The 25,745-nt window shown below is 39.9% G+C and overlaps 3 protein-coding genes across 4 annotated transcripts; all 3 read right to left on the minus strand.

Moving 5' to 3' along the window:
• Positions 1-1,485: 1,485 nt before the first annotated feature.
• fabp7a (fatty acid binding protein 7, brain, a) lies at positions 1,486-2,705 on the minus strand. Its single transcript, XM_068338515.1, has 4 exons — positions 2,551-2,705; positions 2,187-2,359; positions 1,990-2,091; positions 1,486-1,739 (listed from the first exon to the last, which is right to left on the minus strand). Exons 1-4 carry the CDS (start codon positions 2,621-2,623, stop codon positions 1,689-1,691), a joined length of 399 nt encoding a protein of 132 aa, XP_068194616.1. The 5' UTR covers positions 2,624-2,705; the 3' UTR covers positions 1,486-1,688.
• A 923-nt stretch (positions 2,706-3,628) lies between these two features.
• Positions 3,629-14,765, minus strand: usp40 (ubiquitin specific peptidase 40). 2 transcript variants are annotated; one of them, XM_068338498.1, is made up of 31 exons: positions 14,068-14,765; positions 13,924-13,991; positions 13,734-13,847; positions 13,126-13,290; positions 12,822-12,968; positions 12,496-12,639; positions 12,280-12,408; positions 12,002-12,121; positions 11,774-11,881; positions 11,054-11,233; positions 10,741-10,879; positions 10,398-10,479; positions 10,072-10,243; positions 9,913-9,997; positions 9,758-9,828; positions 9,036-9,424; positions 8,655-8,814; positions 8,476-8,551; positions 8,150-8,203; positions 7,853-7,941; positions 7,652-7,738; positions 7,515-7,551; positions 7,300-7,364; positions 6,965-7,039; positions 6,655-6,876; positions 6,365-6,483; positions 6,028-6,093; positions 5,725-5,935; positions 5,387-5,482; positions 5,221-5,315; positions 3,629-5,080 (listed from the first exon to the last, which is right to left on the minus strand). In XM_068338498.1, exons 1-31 carry the CDS (start codon positions 14,270-14,272, stop codon positions 4,972-4,974), a joined length of 3,879 nt encoding a protein of 1,292 aa, XP_068194599.1. In that variant the 5' UTR covers positions 14,273-14,765; the 3' UTR covers positions 3,629-4,971. The 2 variants fall into 2 exon arrangements, with proteins under 2 accessions (XP_068194599.1, XP_068194600.1); XM_068338499.1 differs by having other exon boundaries at positions 3,630-5,080; positions 10,741-10,876.
• A 1,157-nt stretch (positions 14,766-15,922) lies between these two features.
• Positions 15,923-24,741, minus strand: LOC137611284 (thrombospondin-type laminin G domain and EAR repeat-containing protein-like). Its single transcript, XM_068339388.1, has 13 exons — positions 24,657-24,741; positions 23,358-23,581; positions 22,211-22,569; positions 21,784-21,874; positions 21,529-21,685; positions 21,254-21,379; positions 21,093-21,163; positions 19,833-19,988; positions 19,542-19,719; positions 19,213-19,445; positions 17,990-18,168; positions 16,553-16,654; positions 15,923-16,324 (listed from the first exon to the last, which is right to left on the minus strand). The coding sequence occupies exons 1-13, from the start codon at positions 24,739-24,741 to the stop codon at positions 16,171-16,173; spliced, it is 2,115 nt and encodes a 704-aa protein (XP_068195489.1). The 3' UTR covers positions 15,923-16,170.
• Between the last annotated feature and the right edge of the window lie 1,004 nt (positions 24,742-25,745).

Genomic DNA, 25,745 nt, shown 5'->3' on the forward strand with positions numbered 1-25,745 from the left:
TTACTTTTAGATGTGTGTGTGTGTGTGTGTGTGTGTGTGTGTGTGTGTGTGTGTGTGTGTGTGTGTGTGTGTGTGTGTGTGTGTGTGTGTGTGTGTGTGTGTGTGTGTGTGTGTGTGTGTGTGTGGTGTGTGTGTATATATATATATATATATATATATATATATATATACACAGTATATATACAGTATATATACTGTATATATACTGTATATATACATATATACACATAGATAGATAGATAGATAGATAGATAGATAGATAGATAGATAGATAGATAGATAGATAGATAGATAGATAGATAGATAGATAGATAGATAGATAGATAGATAGATAGATAGATAGATAGATAGATAGATAGATAGATAGATAGATAGATAGATAGTCTGGTCAACATGTATTTGCTTCATGAAGCTAGAGTGATGTTACAACAGGCCAGTTTACACCAAGGACACAGATTTCACACATCCTGTCCTGTTATGCACACTGAGGAGAGATGATGCTACATTGAACTAATATTATCTCACAGTGTTTCTCCAACACAGGGTGTGATACTGACCTGACCTTGTCTTTTAACTGTTTTCACACTAAATACATACGCAAATGATTTGGCCTGCTGCTGTAGGAGCAGGGATAATTTTTGGAATGCTCTACCTGGAGTATACAGATGGAATTTAATTTAAATTAATTCAGCAGGGAATGGCCAAATGAGTTCCACTCCAGTTACCACAGTTTCTTTGTAGCCTTTTAGAGGGGGCCAAAAAACTTGGCAGCCTGTGCTGAGTTGAGAAGAATGGCCACTTGTTGTCCCAGTGTTCCGTGGGTTTCACACAGCTCACTACAGAGGACGGGGAGGCTTTAGGTTGGATGCTTAAAACGTGGGAAAGATGAAGGATAGATGAGGGAACTTCCCACTGAATAAAAGCTTTATGACAGTGCCCTCTTGTATAAAACACTTCGCAAACACTTTATGCTTTCACTTTTAGTTACTAACCAGGGAATGCTGGACTGACAAATCTGTCCATATCTGCAGTGTTTTTCTTTATCATTGTCATTTGTCGTTGTATCCATTCATGGTTGGTCCACACACCATCGCATGATGCCTCTACGTAATGACACCACAACTAAAACCGGATTATCTCAAGTGACATCACACCCCCACCCCACTGCTTCTGGCTCCTGCTCATCTCTGACCATCTGGAGGTTACTAGAGGACATTCACACCCCTGAGTTCAGCGGTCACGCCGGCTGCTGCTGCTGCTAGACGCCCAGCTCTGGCCTGCACCGTAACCCTGCAGCTGTCACCTGGATCTCGCCCATCACAGGAGGACCACTGTTCCCACAACTTAAGTTGAATTGTTTGATTGAAAGAAATGTAGGACTGCATTCAAACGTGCACAAGAACCCACACATTCCCAAGGGAGATCTATTTCTCTTTAAATTAAAACTGAAATGCTTGAGACACAGAATATTCAGTCAAGTGTTTATTTTTATTTTTTTTATTCTTTCAAACACGAATACACAGAGGGAAATAGTTGAGGTTGAAATTTCAAACAAATGATTTTACAAAAACATTTAACAAAATGAATATCTCATGTTACAAGAGCAAGTGCAAATCACTGCAAAAGTAGAAATGTTTCTGGGTAAATTGGCGCAATGAAGAGATGACTTCTTCGTTCAAGTGGTCAAATCAAGCTTTCTCATATGTACGGATTGCCTGGACTCCCTCAAACGTCAAAGTCTGTCGGGTAGGGAAGGGGAAAAAGTAAAAACAACCTGTGTTACGTGATGGCGGTTACAATTTAGCTATGATTTTAATGCAATGTTTCAAAGTTAATGCACACTGGGTGATAAAACCTCAGTCCTTTAAACACTTGGATCTTTAGGGTTATGGCTCCATAAAGTAATAAATATAAACACAATGGCAGAAATAAAGTATGTATCTATAGTTGTAGAGGCTGATATAATCATTACATGTTATTTAATCTTACCATCACCATCTTTCCATCCTTGATTTCTCTGACAAATTTGGTTTCCTTGCCATCCCACTTCTGTACCTGCACCAGGTTGTTTCCCTCCATAGAGAAGGCAGACTGCAAGCAGAGACATGGAATGGTTCAGGTCATGTCAGATCCAAGTAAGAGTGAATGCCATGTCTAAGAATTAACCTGACATATACTCAGCTCACTTTGACATGACGGTCATCTGGTGTGGTCTCATCAAACTCCTCGCCCAGCTTGGCAGAGAGCTCAGTGTTCCTGAAGGTGCTCAGGGTTTTCACCACCAGTTTTTCTCCATCCTGGCTGATTATTACAGTTGGTTTGGTGACATTGCCCACTTGTCTTGTGGCAAACCCAACACCTGTTTTAAAAAAAAATTACAACTTTTTAATGGCGTGTTATTGTAGTCACAAATGAAGCAAATATAATTTATCCCAGATATAAATAATCTTGAGCAAGTGCAGTTTAAAGTTACAGCAGGCAACATCTTTTACACTAGAGCCTCTTATTTCAAAGTGTAAAATGAATTAACAACAAATCAAAGTAGCTCACCAAGTGCCTTCATGTAGTCATCAAAGTTCTGGCTGTCCACCAGTTTCCATGTGGCGCAGAAAGCATCGACCATTTTTGCAAATGTTATTGATCCTGTCTAGTATTAAAGCCAGTCAGCTTCTGCGCTCCCTGCGACAATTTCTGTGTGTCCAAAGAAGTGGAACGGAGGGCGGGGATTCGAGCTGCAGTCTAAAAGCTGATTGGACGTCCCGCCGTCCCGGTGGGCAGTGATTGGTTGTGGATTATTTAGCGGCTCTAAACGACGATTACGATTTTATTCCAACCAAGGATAAAATAAATACAATTTATGAATAAAAATAAACAACGCATGTTGCGTGTTAACGCTAGCATGCTATGTATAGATGTACATTAATGTTCACATGTGACGTTGGACTGTTTTTATTAGCTTTCTAGCACTGATGTTTGATACAATAAAGAAAAACTGTTTTAAAAATACCTGCAATTTTGCCCTTGTAGCTTGTGTCACATGAAAACAAACCAGATTTTGTTCCTAAATAAATGTGATATTTATTTATATAGAAGCGCTGGACCAAAAAGACAATAAATTTCTGCATGACGTCATCCGTGGAGACAGTTGGCCCACTCCTCAGTCAGAGCTGCCTGGAGCTGCTGTGGATTATGTCCCACAGTCAAGGCACCAACCAGGTCTCAGGACTGGGTGTGCATGCCTCCAGCATACCAATGACAGGCTCCTGGTTACAATCCCCCTGCTGTGGCATTCTGTCAGATGCAATTGTCTCTTTGTGCTTTTAATTAAACCATTGAGACTAGTTTTGTTTTGTTTGTTTTTTAAAAAGGAGAAGAATGTGCTTTCAGACTCAAGACTAGTCACAAAATTCAGTGAAATTAACTTCCAAACTTCCTGACCGTTGTGGATCCACATAAAAACTAGTCTGTCTTTACTGTAGGTGGAAATCCAGTTTTAAAATTAAAAAAAGTTCCCAACAAGGAGTGCAAAAGAGTGGTGTATTTATATATTTCTCAAGTATGAATTAAACTGTTACATAGTTTTGTAGGTCATTATAGTGTACATAGTGTCCCATGTCTAAAACAATTGTCTCTCACAAGCTTTTCAATGTCTGGTGAAAGGACGATGAGCAAACAATAATGTTTTTGAACTTTTGAAGCTGTTAGGATCATTATCAATGATCAAATGAGCAAAATGAATACAAAATGACTGACAAATACCACCGCAAAACTTTAATCTCAGTAAAATACTTCCTGTAGATACAATCTGACACTGATACAGTAGTCTACAGTCACAATGGCAGATGAGTCTTTATTAACCTTAGCAAAGATTTCATCAATAACACCAGTAAATAATAACAGACCGTATGATTAAAGCTCAATGTTCCTGGGTGTATTATCAGGCTTCCTGCATTGGTCGAGGAAAAAGAAATTTTATTTGAACTTGGCACAGCTCAAGGCCAGATTACATGTAATAAAAAAAAAAACTAGCACTGTAAAAAACATTTTGCAATTCATACAGTATAAACAATTTGTCTCTAGATTCGCATAAAATTATAACATCCCTGAAGTTTATATATGAAAAAAAAACCCAAAACACTCTCTAATGAAAACTCATGTTGCAGCTCAGGGATCTTTACTTTCTCATAAATAAGAGGAATAATACCAGAAAGGAAATTATCGTGATTGACTTTTGTTCTTGGCACTCAATGGCTTGTCATTAAAAAAATGAGCATCACTTAAAACACATTAAATGATGAGAAACAATGAGACTTAATGTAGTTTGACTTCCTATTGTTGTTTACTTTACTAAACAAATTAAACCTATCAGAAGTTGGCAGCAGCTGGCTTATGCTCAACAGTTTAGTCCTCTTTTTTTACCCCAATTACTTTTTCTATGCAACAAAGTCCACAACACAAACTCTTGTTAGCACAAGTGTTACTATAACCACCAGCCGCTAACAGAAAAAAGGAAGAAAAAACAAATCAGCAGCAATGTTTTCTCAGGTCTTGTACTGTCGATTTTAGGTTACAAATCAACTACTGATGAGCAACACAATCCATTCGTATGAACGTCAAAATGTCTTCATTTTTTAAAAACAAAAACCAAAAGGTGTGTATCCTGGTTAGAATACAGAAAGGGTGAGGACAAAGGAAAACGAGATATCCACAATGGAATCATGCAAATTACTGTAAATTGTTATTAAACAGAAAATCAAGAAGTCAAAATTATATTAACTTTGTTCCTGTCACCAAATTAGACCAATGAGATGGAATTACTGTTTGATTCAGAGTTTAAATAATTACGATAAATACGATAAAATAATAACACATGATTAATGAGTGGATTGTCTTACAGTGTGGCACTATGTATTTGTGAATGTCCTTTAATAAGTAGTTCTTCTGTCTCCGTGCAGCTGAAGGACTCGGCTGCTATCTGAACACGCCGACATTGATTGACAGCGCCACCTCTGGTTTCCTGAATTTGTTCAGCGCAGTCTTTTTCTGAGGCCCAACGCCGTTACAGCCTGCAGCCTGCTCTCTGCAAAACAAACAAAAAAATAAAGGGATAAGCTTTCATTTCGTGGATAAAACGTTGAACAATCAACATGTTTTACAGTAACTTTGCTGTCACAGGTGAAGCATATCTAAAAAATGGCAGAATGGCCAGTGACATCTCACCCTTTCCTGCGTTCTTCTGCCTGTTCCCTGAGCCTCTGCTGGGCCTGCTCATCGTCAAGGGTGACAAAGTCCCGGTTGTTGTCAATCAGAAGATTCTTGGAAAATATTAAGATTACATTCAGTTTCTCTCAAAACATTGAATCAGATTAGTTTTTAAAACCAATACCTTGACGCCGATTGTGTCGCCATCTTTAAAGTGAAATGGTGCACCCAGCAGAGATTCTGCTTTCTTCTTCCTTTTCTTTTTGGAAACCTGCTGGCTCTGAAGTAAATACAACATATGATTCACTGACTATGAGAATTAGCAAAACATACAAGAATATTAAGACTTTGTGACGAAATAATGAAGTAAATGTTTGAGGCTGAGTTTCTTTTTTAGTCCTACTAGATAAGAACACCTCCATCATTTACTGAACCAGCCTTTGCATTACAGTGACTGCCAGCATGCATATGGATTTCCCTCGACTAACACAAAAGGAGAAACAAGAAATGACGTCATTTTACCCAGTTTGAGATTTCTTCCCACGAGTGTTTGGGAGGTTGGTATTTGGCCAACAGCAGAGTGTCGGGGGAGAGGCCGTAGTGTGCTGCCAGACAAGTACGTAGAGAGTGAGGAGAGGAGTCGCGGGACGCATCCCATACCAGCTCTTCTGCAGGGTAGTAACACCTCTCCCCTGGCACTCCCATTTTCACATGAAGCAAAACCTCCCTGGGCCTTAGTAATAGAAGGACAAAGACTTTTTTACATTTCACACACAATGAAGAAACATTCTTTATAAATTAGAAACTTCATGTTCAAAACCTCACCCAAGATCTTCCTCTTTTAGTAGCTGTTGCACACAAAGGTCTGTACCACTGGTCAGCTTTAGTTTCCTGGTCAGGAGATAACATGCCTGTATTATCTATAATTAGCTGTGCAGTATGATCATACTGTGATAGATTGGTAATAATGCATGAACAGAATTACAGTACTTTACTGTAAAGAGCACGATGATTTGTAGCAGACCAAATTTAAAAAAAACATGATTCAAAAGAATTTCTTTCGATTTGTCATTGTATGACACAGCCCTATAATGAACAATCAATAATTGTTTAGCTATCAATTACACATATAAAGATATAAAACCCGTAGAAGTATTCGTACTTCAGTGTCAATTGTTGTCCCCTGAGGATTCGTGCAAGCTGCCATGCATCCAGCTGCCACACACGCATGAACGCAGTGGTAGGTATGCACACATCCTGGAGGGCAGGCAGCGTCAACACCTGAAAAATACACAACGCAGTATAGTAAGAACAAGGTCACTAAATGTTTGGTTAGAAAAAAAATTAAAATTTATGGTCATTCATGACTTTAAGGCTGAAAATGGTACCTAACTAGTTCACTTGACTGTCAACTCCCGATTTTAATGACACACTGTGGCCTTAATATTCTACCTGAGTTTTGAGATCCTCCAGGGTGGCGTCTTCTGATATCTCCACCTGTCCCACACTCCTCAGCTGTGCCATGTTGTCAGAACAGAGAGGAAGTGAGCGACTGTGTCTTTCCGGTAAAACCTCCACTGTTTGCTCCTCAGCGCTTCCATGGTCAGCGTGATTAAACTGCTGGGCGGCGTTCGCGGGATCCACACACCACCACACAGACAGCTTGAGAAAACCCTGATAAAAACATAAAATATAAGATAAGGCTAAAGAGAGAAGTTGTGTTATAGCATACAATGAATCCCCAGCCAAGTCATCAATGCACCTTTGGAGGAAGCTGTCCTTCTGCGATGATTAATGTCTCTCCGTTGATTATCTTCATTTCTGACAGAGAAGCATCCTGAAAATTGGCAGCAATTACTCCATAGTTAGTATTTCAAACATACATTTTGTTTGGGCATGCGAGCGATTTTTATTTCTAAATACATTCCTCCTTTACGCAAATTTCCTTTCATCCTTCAATATTTTATCAGCTGGCAGATGATATTCTATTAATATATTTTGTTGGGAAACACCACTGCTACAAAACGTGAAAATTAAAAAGGTCTCTGTGATAATGATTTTCAAAATGATTGATTGTTCACATAAATCAAAACTCACCTCATCCATAAGTGGCTCTCCAAGTTCCTCGCACCAGTCGAGTCTACTCAAGTGCCAACAGGTGCCTGCAAACACACAGTGGAGTGTATCGTACAATCTACTAGACTAGAATTACCTGAAGATAATTTTGGTTTGCAGTAACACACTAAACACAAAGGAGGAGCCTGCAATGCATTAAAGACTAAAAGTGAAGAATAAAATTGATTCCATCTTACCATCAAGTCCAACAGCGTCCAGCATCGCCTTGAGACACTGAAAATAACAACCAAAAAAATTTTGATTTTTCAAGTACCAACATGTCCTACAAGCAAACATTATTTGCCATTATTATAAATGTACATTTTCTCTTCACCTCTCTGACAGTGCAACTGTTTTCCACAATGATGTCCATCTCTATGCCAGCAGGGGGCGCTGTTCCCACAGAGAAGTGCAAGAAAATCTGCGCCACAAACAGGAAAACTCACATTAATTTTATTTCAAAAGGTTCTGTAACATTCATACGTGCAGCTGCAGGTACATCATTTTACTGGCGATTTCAGATTAATAGACACACCTGTGAGGCCTTAGGGGCATTTCCAGGACAGAGTGTAAGCGTGGTCATAAGTCGCACGCCTGCATCACGAACACTCAGCTCCTCACACACTGCGGAGGGTAAAACATGTGCACTTAGTAAAACTTCAAAAACAGATGACAAAATAACTATTGGAAAAAGGGGGAGTACAGATTATACATTTTATGAGGGGACAGTGTCAGGGAATGCATGTCTTAATATTTTGTCATAATGGGGGATCCCCAGTTCTTAAGTGATCTACAACAATAAAATTTATTTAGAAAAGAAATGGTATAGTACCTGGAGGAAGGAGTTTCCCTGTGCGGTCCACCTGCCTCAGACAGAACTGTGCATCTAGTCAGAACCAACAATCAGCACATTTAAGAATGTGTCTAAAACAACAGCAGCTAAGAGAACATTATCCAATAATAGTGTAGGCAGTTATTTCAATGTGGTACAGACTATAAAGACCCTTCAGTCGAGCACACTTAACATCAAAACAAATAATGCATTACATTTCATGGACCTGAGGGATGTATATTGTTGCTGTGTTGTTGAAATTGTATACATAACTGACTGCTAATGAATAATGTGTGAGTCACATGATCTGGGGCAGCCTTATTTACCATCAAACAGCTTGCCTGGGGGCTCCTTGTTTAACTGCAGCTCCTCCATGGCCCTCTGTTTCACCTCCCCCAGGAGCTGTAAGACAGACATCACATGTGACTACATGACAGGATACTTATAAACGTAAATACACATGAATGACAAGCAGAGAAAACACAGCAGCAAACAACTGACTAACCATACTTCCTGTAGCAGGAACCTTAATCTTTCTTCTCTCCTCTTCTTCCTCCCCTCCTACTCCTCCTTCTCCTCCTCCATGTGGTCGAAACTCTACCTGGAGCCATCGGCAGTCAGACGGTGTAGTCACGGTGACGATGTCTCCATTTAGAGTGAACACACTGAACCAAGACGAGACAACCGCAGTAAAACACACACACTTAACACAAGCATTTATTCATTCATTCATTCATTCATTTTCATGAACCGCTTCTTCCGATGTTGCGGGTCGCAGGTTTGCTGGAGCCTATCCCAGCAGACTTGGGGCGAGAGGCAGGGTACATTCCGGGTGCGACGCCGGTGCACCGCGAAGCGACCAAGCATTTACTGCAGAGAAATTCACCTGCTGTCCAAAGATTGTGGCTCCAGCACCAACAAGGCATCTCCATCTTTCAGCGACAGCTCCTTCAGCGTCCGCTGCATGTCAGCAGGGGGGAACAGCTGCCATCCAGTTGCCCCTCCTCCTCCTCCCTCCCCCTTCTCACCTATTTTTCCTTCCTTACGTTCCTGGCACAGCAAAATCTGCTTGGGCTCCCCTAAAGCCTCCCTCACCTGCCCAAGCGTCACAGCACCAGCAAAACCTCTCTCTTCCTTTTTAAGTCTAGTTCCCCCATTTTCAAATCCTCCATTTCCCCCCTCACACTCCACCCCATCTTGCTCCAAAAAGGGACGAACTACAGTCAGCAGCACTGGCTCCCACTCAGCTCCAGTTAGGACGCTCGCACCGCACACCTGAAGAGGTACAAAAAAAACCAAATGCCTTGATATTAATCAAACTGAGTTTAAATACACTTCTAAAAACATCTGTCATAAACTTAAAGCCAAAAAATGTTAAACCATATCTGCACTGTGCATTTTTTTTGCCAATTTTTGCATTTCCTGACATGTTTCTTTTTTAATATATATGATTGGCATCAATTTTGTCAGCCTAAAGACATATACAAAAACCCCAACTATGCCAATAATTAAATTTGACAATCAATTTTATCTATGACAAAAACAGTTTGACGATAAAAAAATATTCTTGCATTAGGTTTTAGTCTTTAGGAGTAAGTTTCTTCTTACCTCTTTGCCGTTCCACACAAACAGGTCAGAGTTTGTCTGAATGCCTGCACTGTACAGAGGAATGCTGTCATCTGTGAAGAATGACACAAAAAAAATGTAGTTAGAGCACTGACAAAAACTCCTTTAATCTCCCGAAAGCATGTCGAGCGTCTCACCTGTAATGGTGTTATACAGGTGCAAACCTGCAGGAAGACTCTTGGCCATAGTTAGAGCCATATCCCCTTCCCACAGTTCCTGCATCTATATAGAAATTTAACATGCATTTAAAAAAATGAAGTTGGTAATTAAGTTGGTAATTTTGGACATGATGTTACCTGATAAATAGATAAACGAAGATCTCCCACAGTCTTCCTACGGTCAAAACTCAGAGTGCTGCTCCCATTCCATTCTTTGCTGATTGGCTGAAGCGCTCCATTCTCCATCCTGTAACAGTTTGCCAGGTGGAGACGTAGCTCTATAGTGTTGTTCGTAGCCTCAAACCTGTCTCTGAAAAATAAAACAAAAAACAATTGTGATTAACAATTTATGTGAATGCGTAAATTACTTTATCTGTTTTCTGGTTATCAATGCACTGAGAAGCTATCGAACAGCTAAAAGCTTCACAAAATGAGATTGTGTGATATAAGTGTGTTTCTTTTACCGCATCTGCTGGAGTTTGAAGTTTTCTTCCTGAGCCACTTGGATGAGATGAGGAGGAACTTTATAACGGGGATTGTTCAGTGCTGTGAGTGTAGAAGAAAAACAAAACACATTTTACCTTGTCTGTACTTCACATCCAAACAATTATAATTCATACTGCAATAATAACACAATCGATATTATCAAAATCATACTAGCGATTAATTATTGTTCAACGGAGTCTAATTACAGTACTCCTATTCTAAATTGCTGAAGGGTTCTCTTCCGTATGTCACCTCCACTCCATTTACCTCTCAGATCCAACACTCGTTTCCAATGCTAATGTATTACATAGAGTGAATTACCCTCGCTGGGTCTGTGCAGCTGTGTTTTTCTGTAGAACAGCATGTATGCACTCTCCTTGCCCTGGAATTGCTTCTCTATGTCAGATTTCCTGATGGATGTCACTGTGGAGTCATTGAAGTCAAACCAGTGGCTACCCTGCTGACAGGAAAAAGAGGAACACCGTGAGAAACAGGCATCAAAGTAACCACAGAGGGCCAGCAGGCACACAGATGAAAAATGGACACAACTGAGTGTTGTTTTCTTCTTAAATAAAGTCTTCAGTTTCATTTTAGATCACACATTCTTGCTGAACTGTGCTTGTTGGTTTTATACCCCGTCTTCAGGCTCTTGTTGTTTCGCATCTCTAAGGTCTGCATGTGTTGAATGGTTAGAGTCAAAGGTGTGTTCTGCTAGGCCAAGAGGTTCCTTCACAGGGCCCGGTGTGTTTGCCTTCAGTGTCACTTGAGTACCGTTGGACAACAACATAAAAATGTCGTTGTTGGACTTCAGGAACTACACACCAAAAAAGAGAATTAAAAGACAATCAATCTGCATTTGACTCAGACTTTAAACCAAACAAAAATGATATTCGACTTAAAAGATGGATTTCTAAGGGTTTAACTTCATATTACTCATTTGTCAACAAAGGTGTGTTCCAGAGATTTGAGGTCTTACAAGAGCAAGAGTCCTTTACTCTTAAAGTACAAATAGATAAGTTTTACCAGATTTGGTCCAAATGGGACAGAAAATGCTAAACCTGTGAGATCTGACTTCACCTGAATGTTATCATACACTGTAGCCTGATTAATTGCCTCGTTCAATTTGTAGGTGTGTGTATGAAGGACTGCTGAAGACCCCCAAGGGAAACTCGCCCTGTTTGTGTGTTTAGTTTTTGTTTTGTTTTGTTTTTCTCCCCCTTGTGATGTTATTTGTTAAAATTGAAAATGGAAAAAAACATAAAAATGGGAAGAAAAAAAAAAGATAATCTGCAAATGAAGCCAGATTTAAAAAAAACAGCATCAGAATTATTTAAAACAAAGAAAGTAGCCATACCTTTCCTATAGGACCGTAGTGTTTTCTGAACTTTTTGCTCCAGGATGAACCAATTTTATCCATGAGTTTCTGTCCCAGTTGGTCCAACAGAACAATCTTTGATGGCTCCTAGCAGAAAAGCAATCAAGATCACCTAATAATTATCCACAGCTATCAAACAGTTTAAAGACAAAAACAGCCAAAATTCAGACACAAAAAACACACTTCTAAGATTGGCTGTTAACATACCTGGGCAATAATCGCAGTTAGGACAGACAGAGGGTCATCCTCTTGTAATTTTGGCCCACACACTTCATTCTTGACCTCCTCCTTCACTTTTTTCTGGATCTTCAGTTTACATTCCTCCTCCTGACAACAAAACAGAAGCCATTCAAAAACTGACAGAGTTTTACTGAAGTATTATAAAATGCTGACACTAATGCAAATCAAAAAAATCTGGCATTTACCTGCTTTTAAGGCATTTTATGAGGAATGAAGGAAAAACTTTTACAACTTTACTATCTTACCGTTGGCTCCCATTTGCCCAGTTGATCAATATCCCTGATATAAACATGGTAATGGCCACCATAGCAGCCACCCTTATGGATAATCACTGAGAACAGCTCATAGGAGTAATCAGTGTCCTCTCCATCCGTCTGTAAGGAAGCATATTAACTTATGTGAGCACTAGACTAGAAACAAAGAAAATTCCTATACATCTAAGAACGTGTCAGGCAAAGTACCTGTTCACAAAACGGCTGTAGGTTGATGGTGAAGGGGAAATTGTAGCGCCCCGTCTCCTTGTATCGCTCACATTTAACAAAGTCAAAGCTGAATCTCAGCAAAGACATGGTAATGAAAGGAGGAAGCTTCTTAAGCTTGGCAGACTGAGTGGGAGCAAAACACATAAAAAATGTAAAAGAAAAACTGAAAAAGAAGTATAAGTTCTTTACATATCTAGCTCCTAATTTTTATTAAACTGTTTAAATTTACAGATTTTAAAGTCTCAAAGGTCTGTATATCACACCCTTTTTTATTATGTTGACCCAGTCTGATATGTGGCACTGACCTTGGCAGCAGTAACCAGCCTGTCACACTGTGCACAGCGATACAGGTTATTGCCCTCAAACAGCTCTTCCTCCACAAACATGTTCCAGAGAGTCTCCTCCAGGCTGGACATCCCACAAACACACACCGTCAAGTCCAGGAAGTCCTCCTACAGAAAACAAAAAGGTTAGTCATCTTTGTATTCAATGTAAATTTCTCATCCAATGCCAGTTTTACTGAACCAAAGACAAAACTATATTTACAGGTGTGTTTAATTGGTCTGATAAAAGGAACTAGCAAGAGAAGGCCTGCAAACACTGACACACCTGTCTCTGGCTGACATTGCCACACTCTTTGCAGACAATGCTGTTGGCGATGGTGCCGTGGTAGAGCTGCTGGATAAAAGCACTGCCAGAAGTGTCCACGAGAGAGTGCTCCAAGGCACTAAACAGAATCCTGTTCAGCTCCTGCACGTCATGCTGGTTTGTTCCCTGAAAGAGAATGACAACACCCTCTGGATGTACTTCATCGGCAATGTCAGCAGGTTCTCAATTTACTTGGAGCAATGCACTGTCGGAAAAATAGTGTCGGTTAAATGGATTAGAAAGAAAAAAAAACACTAGAAATTTTAAGATGCATTTTATTGACTATACTGAACATGTCCTTTAAGTATGATTGCCATCAGTCTAGTTTTAAAACTTCTAAGTCACCATCTAGAAACCAGGACAGTTTTCCTTATCTCTCATCTCTATTTCAATCCCATCATAAAACTTTTATCTACTTATTGCCCGTCACTTCGACCTTCCCTAGCTGGGTTCTTCCAATCAATTAAATAGCATTGAATTCCAAATAATTTGCAGTTTGGAGTGCAGCTTTGAGAGGCCCTTATTGACTTGAAGATAAAGTAATCTTTACAAAGATAATGGGCTCAGACCTCAGCGCTGTTCCAGCCAAAGCTATCAGTGAGGTCTGCAGTAGAGGCGCTCTGCTGATCCACCAGCAGCAGACTGGCAAACAATCTCTGTAGCTCCAGTGGGATCACTCTGACCTGCAAGGAGGAAAAACCTAATTATACATCACAAACATCTTGCATCAGTACTTACACATAAAGTAATCAAACTTACTTTGGCCCCTGGCTTGTCTTTGTCTGTCAGGCATCCTAATTCTTCTGGCCCCAGACTGAACAGCTTCTCTGCAAAAACAGCGAGTATTAGCCTCCATTCATTAGTTTCCCTGGTGTTCTCCAAGTAAATGTAACCCGGTCTTACCCCTGAACTCTGGCGTGAACAGCAGCGTCTGGAGCAGAGAGTTGAGGTAGCAGGTCCCTCCTTGGTTCTTGATGCCGCACAAACTGCTTTTTCCTCGGGGCGGAGGTGGCTCGTCTCCCACCTTGGCAGCTCTCCCCGTGGAGGAAGCAGCTGCGAAACCGTTCTCCTCTTCTTCCTCCTCTTGATCGAAAAGATTGCCAAACATGCTGGGTGAAGCACTAAACTCAGGTTTCCCCCAGATGTGTTTGTGTTAAGCCGTGTTTCACCACTCCGATGTGCCCTCTTGCTATCTCATCTTGGTCTTCCCTAGTTCTCTATTGACAATGATCGGGCTGACTCTAAAATAAGAAGACTTGACGGGGCAAAACATAGCGACTACAACCGTCTCAAACCCTGATGCGTTTGACTAGACTCACGCCTTCGTGTTCTTAACACACAAATATAAATCAATCGTAGTCCGGCTCTGATAAGTAGCTTGACATCTCCGCGGAAATTTTAAGTGATAGACTATCGGCAACGTGAACAGTGTCACTAGAACCGGGAAAAAATGACCGTTCTTCACAAAATTTTATGTACTGATTCCGTGGATAGAGAATTTAGCTATCGCGTCAGATGAAGTGGAATTTGTTCAGCTGTGTGCCTTAAAACACGTAACAAACCAAACGTAAATAACACTGTCGGATGTCTGTAGGCAGCCATGTTTCTTCCAGAGAGACCATTAAATGGTGCATTGTGGACCTTGTAGTCCTACAATTGGCTAACATTTCTTTTCATAATGAATATAACTGTCTGTTATTCATATTATTTCAATATGTGGAGACCTTTTAAGCTTTGTTTATTTATAATTCATGAATTTACTACCAGTACATCAAATATTTGCATCAAAGTCAAAAACTTATTTTGTTCTATTTCGCTTTACAGGAACTGAAACTGCATTTCCAACAGTGCTAGTCTCTATGCGCCCTTGCGCTGCATTCAAATACACATTTAGAATCCTGGAATAATAAGGGCACGGCAAAGATCACAATATTTAATGACTCCGTCCTGTTTTGAAACATTAATTGAAACCTCGCTTTATCCCTGTGTGTCACAGTTCAATACATAATAACTGTATCTTCTATCTGGGCTATTTATGTTTTGGACTTTCTGTCAGTGAAATGACCAGGCATCAGAAATGGTTATTTGGGTTGATCACGGGTCATTTTGTAGTATTCAGAAATTCCTAGCATTTCTGAAAGCAGCAAGGTGGTACGTCATTCGGTAATCAGTGAAAGTTGTGATTGGTAAATGAGCGGCTTTCCATCAGGTAGACAACTTTTTAGTCCGTTTGTCCTACAGGATCTGTTCAAGTTACCGCCATTGTCAACAATTTATAACGAGCTGAAATGACTGCACAAATAACTCTGTAATGCAATATAATTTCAGAGTACTTTATTGTAATTTTAATAATTTACACTCTATTTTTATATTAATAACTACTGCAGTCACAAGCAAACACGTAATAAACACTCAATTTTATATGAGAAAACACTTTCCATTTTTATACAAAGAGGTTAAAGAGGTCACTGATGGTAAATGTTACCACACAAAGATAGAAATCTAACAAAGTTCATCTTGAATTGTAATTGTTTCATAATTCTCTAGAACAAACTCATTGCCTTCATAAGCTATTTATTATTTTCCATTTAATGAATACATGGGTATAATGGATAAGATTATCATGGCAGTGTATTTCATATTAATATTTTATCCTGTGTTTTACCCTATGGCCAGATTTATTAAAAGAATTTGCCAAGTGATGTCATATTTAAACATCTAAAAAAAATTACATACTTCAAAACCCACCATGTGTATTTCAGGTTTATTTTTAGACGCTTCAAAACTATAGAAACAAAACTAAGTTTATGAATTTGACGGTTCCTAAGGCACTGACTGCCCCTAAGGCACTGACTCAATGCAAATTGTTACATACAGTTACCAACACACACTTCGCAAACATTTCAACATCGGTACAAACATTTTCTCTTACAAAAAAACCCACACACAAATATTTACACAGAAAGCTACATTACACAGCACCACTTGTACAAACTCTTTTCCCCCCTAAAATGTTTTCAGTTTGAAAACTTTGGAGAGAGGTGCTTTAGCACTGGAGTAGATTAGATATGATTCTCCTTTTGAGCTGAAAAATTCCCAGTCACTGCACCCAATTGTTGGAAGCCAATGAACAGGAACAAAGCCTTCATATCCCTGCCACCTAAAATAGAGCATAAGAAACAAATAAAAGGTGTATTTGTATCAAAAACTTTAGACTTAAAATTAGTAGTTAGCCATGTCCTAGTGAATCCTAATATTCATGAATGTAGGTATGTTTTTACAAACTTGGCAACCTAGAAGTAATAAATCTATGATAAAACATTGTTAGTGTTCTTCCAGGCATTGATTTTCGGGGCTGTCAGAGTGGGTGGCTTCACAGTGTGCATACCTGTAAATGATGCTGTTGAGAGAGTAGGATTCTCCATTGAAGGAGTTTGCAACAACCAGGAAAGAATCTTCCCCAAGACTGAAGAACTCCCAATCCACTGCACTGGACACAGAAAAGGTATGACATAAGGTTGAAATGTGCACATACGTGGAAACTGTCAATTCGTCTTCGACGCCACAAGCACCTCATTATGTAACCACAGAAAAAACATCTGCACTGCCTCAATCGACCACAGTCGTGTCCCGATTCAGACACGGCAACCTCCAAAGGCTGCATTTGTAGACCGAATGTATGACGGTGACGTGACCCTGCCTGCCCCATCCATGAAGGATCCACTCAATGGATCTTGAGTGGCCCATATATCCCCAGACCCATTGTGCACCTGTGATTACAATCAACAACTAAAAATTGATCAAAAAATTTCTGGATGCAATGCTTGTCCAACTCCAAACACTAGCTTTACTAAACTATTGTACTGCTTATACTACTACTGATCAACTACCGATCGGCTCCAGCAGGTGACGTCAACAGGCAAACAAGCAAAGGGTCTTTTGAAGCACATGCAAAAACATTAAAGAGCTTGTGAGATTATTTGCAAACCAGACTGTCTCGTTTAAAGACTTTTGGCCCAGACTCAGATTAGAACTGTTTTTTCGAGTGACATTTTCTGTAATTACAGTATGTTAACTGAAATGAGCAACCAATTCAGCGGGTGCATCCTTCAAAGGATGATCAACCAAGGTCTGTAGTCACACTTATTGATCCAGTCACAATCATCTCAATCTACAGCCCCCCCATCTGCATAGCAGGTCACAGGTCTGCTGGAGCCTATCCCAGCAGGCTATAGGTGTGTCTATGCTAATCGCATAGACACACAACAGGCAAACAACCACTCATGCTCACTCTCACACCTACGGGCAATTTGGTGTGACCAATTCACCAAGTTAGATGTTCTTGGAGGTGGGTGGGAGCAGAGAACCCGGAGAACAGCCACGTAGACACAGGGAGCACATACAAACTCCACACAGAAGGGGATTAAACCTGGAACCTTCTTGCTGCAAGGCAAAACAACTACACATTATGTCGCCTTGCTGCCCCTGTAGTAGTTTGAGTTTTTAAAAATAGGATGCAGGGATTTGTGCATCCTATTTGTGCATCAATGTGACACTATCACAGATGCTTTTGTTTGAACTGTGCAGAATTATCCATGGTGACACATCGATGCAATGTGGATTCTCACAACCAATCAGTGTCCTGCAGTGTTTTCACGTCACCTTTGGCACCTGCTCAGGTATTAAGTAACCTTGATGTACGCTGATACCAAAAAAAGTAGCTGTCAGGTATTTATGACTAATAAAAAACTAAAAAACAAGTTCAGTCAAGTGGAGCTACGGAATGGAAATGCAACTATATACTGCCGTGCTTGTATGTCTATACCTGTAGGTGACAATGTCCTGGAAGCGAACAAACAACTGTCCATTCACGTCCAGTTCGTAGATAGTGGAGTTGATGGCGTACTGACTCGGTCTGTTGGCATGATGTTTGTGTCCGTTGGCAACCACTAAGAAGACTCTACTGTCAATCTGAAACATCTCCCAGTCTGTGGCACAGAATGTCTACGTAGACAGTGAAAGAAAGAAACCATTAATCTGTGATAGTGTAAACTTAAACTTCAGTGTATTATGGCAACTGCATTTCAACATGTGGCTTTACCTACATGATTTGATTTATCTACTGACAGGCTTTGTGTTTCAGATCAACAAAAAACATGGACTGCGTTTGATGAACATTTGATGCAAATAATTAGAATCCTGGACCCTGATCAAGGTTTACCCTTGACACGCTATGTGCCCAATTCACATTCAAACATTAGAGACATTTCCAAAAGATGAATAAATACTCATACAGCAGGACTCAGAGTTTATCTCAGGATTTAGTCTTCTGATCAGCTGGAGTTGGATCAAGAAAATGTTTCTCACATGTTTGCATCAGAACTTATGAGTATATTTAACTGATTTTTTTTTTTTAATGTGACATTGAATGTAGCATCTCACATTCAAAATGTTTACATAATTTTTACTTTTAGTTCTGCATGAAATCTAACACACAAAAAAAAGTGGCAATTAATTTTCACCAATTTCCGGATTATTTGACCGAATTCATTTGCACTTGCCCTGAAGTGTTCACAGGAATCCTCGTCTCCAGGGGTGGAGTTCCCCTAAGTCATATAATTATGGTTTCTTGTGTTACTATTAATGTGTCAACACTTGTTGCTCACTTGTGGCTATATTTGAAGATGACTCGCTGTCAGGTACATGTCAAAGCACAGCCATCACTTATGCAAATCATGGCAAATCACATGCTGTTTTCGACACTGTCTTACACGTGTCTTTCCTTCCACTTCCCTTTCATTACCCTTTTATCTCGCAACGCTTGTATTCCCTTCCTTCTCATACAAACAAGGTTTTTTTCCCATACTATTCTCAGAGATACAGATCTCAACAAAACCCATCTGATGAGAAGGTGTAGAAATCACACACAAATGTGTTCCATTTTAGTGTTATTAAGTTTCATTGTTCTGTGGTGGAGGTTCAATCCAAATCAAGGACAAAACAATTACACAAGAACGATTATACATTTCTTTTATGTTCATTACATACCTTAATTTTCTGGAACACCTGAAAGCTTCCATTTACCCAAATATAGATGACTGAATCTACAGAGGTGGTCACTCCATCAAAAGCATTTGCAACCACCAGGAAATGGTACGGTCCGACTGTGAAGAACTCCCAGTCGTACGCCCCAGAGGTTGGAAGCATTTGGTGGACCTCGAAAGCTTTTCTTAACCTGTTCCATTTGTATATCACACTGTCTATTGTGTGATTATTATTACCTGGAAGACCAGAGAGGGAGAGAAGACCAAAGATGATTTTTTTAATTTTTTCTGGATGTCAGGTTAATATTAATTTGATGGATGTTTACCTTTTACCTTGTCTATGATTGGCCACTGCCAGATAGGTTTGCCGATTGATGGTAAAGGCCTCCCAGTCCCGTGCACAGTGGGTCTGCAGAGTCTGAATCTGCACAAACCGTTTTCTTTTTTTGCTCCACTTGTAAATCACAGAGAAGTCGATCTCTGTGCCAGAGTTAGACACCACCAGAAACCCCTAGATTAAAGAGCCAAAACACAGAGATCAACCCATCAAACTGTTTCGACAGGGCTGATATACACTCATGCTAAACTGATACTTCACAAGCCATCTATTGTTTTATATCACACCCTCTTTCCCATGCTGAAGTGTCTCCAAGCAAGAGCACCATGTGTGCTGATGTTCTGGTAGAGCTGGAAGCCTGTGTGATTCCACAGATACACAGCAGAGGCTGTTGAACGATGAGCCATAGCAGCCATCAGACCCACACCAGGCACCTGGAACACCTGAACATTAAAGAAGCAAACCCTGTAACTGAGAACGACACATAGGCAACATTTCAAATGTCGAAACACAAGAATTAAAGCATTTTTTTAAAACAATAAAGCAATATTTTCATTTAGAATTTGATGCCACAAACACATTTCAAGAAAGCTGGGACAGGGTCAAATTTACTTTTGTGTTTCATTTATTGTAAACATTTATTGTTACTTAGAAAGTGGAATGTGTTCTAATTCCTGCCTGATACAGGATGATCAGGTGCTGTAGAGTTCAAGGGTTCAGGGTGTGTGCCAAAAACATTCACTGGGTGACGAGCCAGGACTGCAGGAAAATCAGAATCAATCAAAGCTAATTTGGCACTCATTCTCTTCTATTATGGAGCCAAGATTCTGCAGTTCATGCAGAGTATGCTGCGTCTTGTAGAAATCAGCCTTAAGAAAGACGTCATGTACTTGGTAGCAAATGTTGCTCCAAAACCTCATCATTAAAGTGTAGTTTATTCAATCATTGTGCACTGATGCAACCTGACACTATCACAGATGCTTTTGTTTGAACTGTTCCAACTGAACTGTTCCTGAGCCGATGCAGAGAAGTCCCTGCAGAATCAGTGCTGTCTGACCAAAGACTATTAGTTTTTGACCTTGACAGAGTTCTTCAGACTCTCTACCTCTTTGAATAATACTTTACTACAGGCAATGAAATCTTATAATTGTTTACAGTTTAACATTAAAAAATATTATTCTTTATTTGATGCACTACTTGTCAGTGCAGTTTTCCAAAGGCGTCAATCCCTCCCCATGTTTACCTCAGAAAGACTCAGCCCGTCTGGTATGATGTTTTTATGTCCCAAGTTACTAACCTGTTGACAGTTCATTCAATTAAATGTGAAATGTTCCACCACGTGTTTACTTTGAGCCTTTCACCACTTTCACAGTCACAATTTTTTTTTAAATGTGTTGCCACCAACAAAATCAAAATTGATGTAATTAAAACATACCAGATGTCAATGTTTTTCGGATCACATTCCACTGTTGTTTAGATTTCACATGATTTTGTCGTGCTTTTTTGGGTGGTAGAAACCCATTAACATTCACAAAATGGAAGGTTACCTCCACATCATGTGTCTCTGAGCTGGTGGCAAGGACCTGATGCTCCACCACATAGTCCAGTCGTTTCTGATCTGAGGAGATGGAGGAGATGAGAATTGTGTCAAATTTTCAACCTTAACTGACAAAAGCCTCTGGGGTAGATGTTCAAAGTAGATTCTCACCCTCCAGCAAGGCAATCCACATTTTACCGTCACAGAAGTAGAGGCCTTTCCGAAGTGGATTGAACCACAGCTGGCCTTGTAGCAGCTCTGAGCATGACTCCTCCAGTCCTGCTGACACTCGCTCCACTGTTTCAACAGTTTATGACCAAAAAAAAGCAAAGAGTCAATCAAAGCGGTAAGAACGCTGACAACCCATCCACCAGAAGGCACATACGTATGTCATGTCTTACTTTATTCTGAACCACATATCTTGCAAAAATACATCTGTAGGTTACCGTAGGTGGACATGTGGCCAGCATCTTCCTTTCTCATCAAAGGCAGGTCTGACAGAAGCGGTGGTATGGATAGAACCGCTAGCTGTGGGTTGTCGGAGGGACATATGTGATGGGTGGCGTCTGAACCTGGCACCAAAACCAGCTGTCGCAAGAGACCCTATGCAGGGGGAAGGAAAAGAGTAGAATGTTTCAGAGAAAACTGCAGCTGAACAACTTACTCCATATGAACGTTGACTAAAGAAAGGTGAGTCTTACTGTATACAAGTCTTTACGTCTCCCCCGACTGCCAATGTGGAACCTTGATCCCTGAATGTTGATGTCTGAAGGAAAAGGCCTGAAGGGAACTCTATTTACCGTAAAAAGAAATTATTACTTTTAAATACTGGTTTTATGGCTTCTGTAATTAAAGTAATACATAGACAGGAATTGTATGCCATCTATAGCGGCTGATTTTCCTCTCTTCTGTGCACCGGAGGGAGTTTCCACATTATGCCATAAATCACATGCTGTCAGTCCACTATGATATGACTGCAGGGTGTTAGTGGATTTGGAGCAGTGCCATTGTAATGTGGTGATAGATCTATGGGCAGCTTACTATGGTTCAAAGGGAACAGGAAGAGTGGGAGATCACGTGTCCACTAAGCAATCAGACGCACACACAAAAAAAGAAATAGGAGCTTACATTTCCACTGGAGATCTGCAGTCCACGGTGAGCCTCACGTGATGGCGATCAGCGGACAAAATCAGAGTATGCCACTGGTTGTCAGCCAGTCGAATGTCTTGAAACCTCCACCGCTCCGTGACCCCTTCATGACCTCTAAATGAGAAGTGAAGACTTTTTCTGGAGAGCTTCAGTCCCAGAATGATCCGTCCACGTGTCCCTTTAGTCTTCATCCACATCTTCCTCTCCCTGTCTTCACGACGCTCCCCGTCACGTTGCCTCCCTAAATCTTTCTCTGTATTGTTCCTCTCTTCCTTCTCCTCCACATGTCCTTTCTTTAATTGTTTTGGCTCCATCAAGGTTAGCAGGTATTCATTTCTCTGGTGGGTAAATTAGAAAAGCAATGTGTTTGGTGGTGTTTTGAAATATCATCGTCTATTTGCGAAGGTATTGCGCTCAGACACAGATTTGGGGTGTTATATAAGATCTTCATATAATTTTTAAAAATTTGTGCATAAATGTACTTTCCAAATTTTTGGCCAGCCTGTCCAGATGCGTTTTAGAAAAATGAGGTTTGTTTGGTGGTTGCCAAGAGTCAGATCAAGAAGTTCTTTGTGTTATACAATATGTCTGGGTCCACCAGACTTAGTCCTGTCATCTTTAATTGTGGTTCCAGTTTGATTTTTGAAGGTTTAAATGAATTAAAGTAAACTGCTGGGTCTTGGTACAGGTATCTGTATCCACTGAGCTCCAGTCTGGTAATGTTCTGTTGTTCCATTTCGAACATTTCCTGTTAGAAAGGGAACTAATGTATAATGTATAGCTATGATCACAGAAATCCTTGTACGGTTCTGCGTTCTTTTTACATCCTTCTCTTCTTCTCAGCTCTGCTCTTCTAACTAATTATAAGATGATCTTTTCATCAAAATTTTATGAAACATATCACAACAGACAGCAATATTATCATGCTCATAAGGGGAAAATCTTGAGCACATCGGACATAAAATATATGCAGTTATTACTGTTTTCTATTACATAAACCAGCCTATAATACATCAAATTGTGGTTGCCATAGTTTTACTTATTAATATGTCTGTATTTTACAGAAAATGTGTTTTTTTCATTTAAGTAAAAAACACTAACGTCTTTGTGTGTCAAAAATGCTCACCTTGGCTGTATGCCGCGTGACTTTTATTGTCACAACAATGGAGAATTCTTCAGGGAAGAGGTCACAGTTCACCAGCAGTTGGGAGGAGGGGAAGCTCAAGGGGTTATATGGTGTTTGTGAGATATACACTCCCCTCACCCCCCCAGACTGCTTCACATGCACCCCAGGAAGCTTGACGGTGTCCTGCTCAAGGATGAAGGCAAGGAGATCCAGTGGGAGTAATTCTGAAAAGAATGATTGAATAATGAGACAAAAATTCTTAAACCATTCACAGACCAATTGTTCCTAAACTTTGGGGGTCAGGAGAGGTCACAGATGGATCTTGAGTGAATAGAACAGATAACCTGCTGCCAAAATGTACTTAATCTTTCTACCTTTTGGCTAAAAACTTCTTGGCTCCAAAATATCTTTTCTCAAGTAACAACTTAGCTTTCATTACATTAGAAGTATAACAAGGTTTTATAGACAACATATGAACAACATACGGTAGGATAAGCTCAACTATTTTGTCATTTAATTTAATAATGTAATAAAATTAACTAACTTAATTTACTTACTTGGTTGATATTTGGAAGATCAATTAACAACAAAATAATTATTGCCTCAAAACACAACTTTAGTTGTGGCTTTATATGAGATAGTCTAAAAATAATACGTATATTTTTTGCGTTTCATAATCTAAGCTTACATTACTTTGCATACATATCTATATTTTTAAGGTATGCCAACAAGGGATTGCGAGTAGGGACAGCTCTGTTGAAAAAGTTGGGAACAAGTACTGGAAACTGAATTAATGAACAGCAGAGTGTTCTTGATCCTCTGATTCCACCAGCCGGTTAGAAATAGCCCCGGGTGGCAATAAAACTACAGGAGGTTTTGGGAGTGTTTGCTGTTTTTTTTTGCTGTTTTTTTGCTGTTCAAAAGACACCCTTCAAGAGAACAGATTAAGGAACTACTACACAACTGAAGACATGTCATATGTTTACTATACAATGTTGGTATTGTTTCTTTTTACTTTGGAATCTTAACCCCATTCATTGCCTGTACTTGTGTTTGGATGTTAATTTAAAACTAATACTACAAAAAAATGCCTTGCACAGAAACACTCCCTCTGTGTACTGTAAGTAGAAACTGACAGTTGGGTTATCCAAAGGAATTGTAGCTGGAGGGGTTTCCCAGGCTTTAGTTGAGACAATAAATGATTTGCCGAATAATAATTAACTCAAACATCAAATGTGTTGAAGTGAACTTAAAAGAAGCTGAACATAGAAAGGAAAGATAGCACAAACGATAGCATACCTGTGCAGTGTCTCCATGTGTCTGTGGTCGTGTCGATGACCCTTAACCCCAAGAGAAGGAACTGCACAAATATCAGTGATGTCATCACAAAAATCATGTTAGATTTGGTTGCCACTTGGTACAAATATCTCCATAATGAAATCTCCTGATGTTTTGCTCCCTTTGTTTCCACCTTAAGTGACAATTCACTCCAAGCAACTGCACTGTTTTCTTGTTGGTACAAGTGTGAACATTCAGAGTTTCCAGCTCTAAAGAAACTGTTGAAAAATCATCAAAGTTGCTCCGTGTGTCCAGCATTCATTCATTTATCCTGAAACAGTAGAGGTATACAGTCCATGGACATCAGCTCCCAGAGAGTTCATTTATCTATGTGGAGGATCCTGCACCTGCATCTCCTTTTAAACATCAGAGACATGCAAATCACTTACTGCACTGTCATTCATCCTGAAACTGCCTCTGATGACACGGATATGCCAGAGGGGTGAGATACTCCAGTGCATGCGTGTGTTTTTGGTTTTTTTGGTAGACTAACAGAGTATTTAATGAACTGATGAAAGAAATAACTCTTACAGACATGAAAATCAAAAAGCAACTTTAAAACAAAACGTGCAATCTACGGTTTGAATTTGAAGCTGCTGTCCCGTATTTTTTTATCTGACATATTGAAGTATGTGTGTTTAACACAACCATGATTTAAGTCTCACACTATTACATACAGAAGCGTAAACTGTCATAAAACACTGCAGTAATAAAGTACTGTGAAGGCTTGGGTCAAATAGTACTTGGGTCTCCCAACAATTGTATATACCCTAATAGGATCATCAACCCAAAGGTACTTGAGCAATATTTGCTGGTTGCTTGGTAAACAGTCACCGTGTTTTGTGAGGCGTCAGCGTCTTGGCATGTGTCAGGTCTCGGAATTCTCTCATACTCGGGCTGGCACAATTAGTTTATGATGAGATAATAACCTGCAGAAAGATCAGGATGGAATATATTTCCTTACTTGCGTTTGTCTGCTAATCAATTCATAAATCTGTCTTCCTTCCAAATTAGATATGGCCCAGAGGAGGCCTTGTACCCTGATGTGTG

This window comes from Antennarius striatus, chromosome 17 (assembly GCF_040054535.1).
Source record: "Antennarius striatus isolate MH-2024 chromosome 17, ASM4005453v1, whole genome shotgun sequence".
In the NCBI taxonomy this organism is placed as follows: Eukaryota; Metazoa; Chordata; class Actinopteri; order Lophiiformes; family Antennariidae; genus Antennarius; species Antennarius striatus.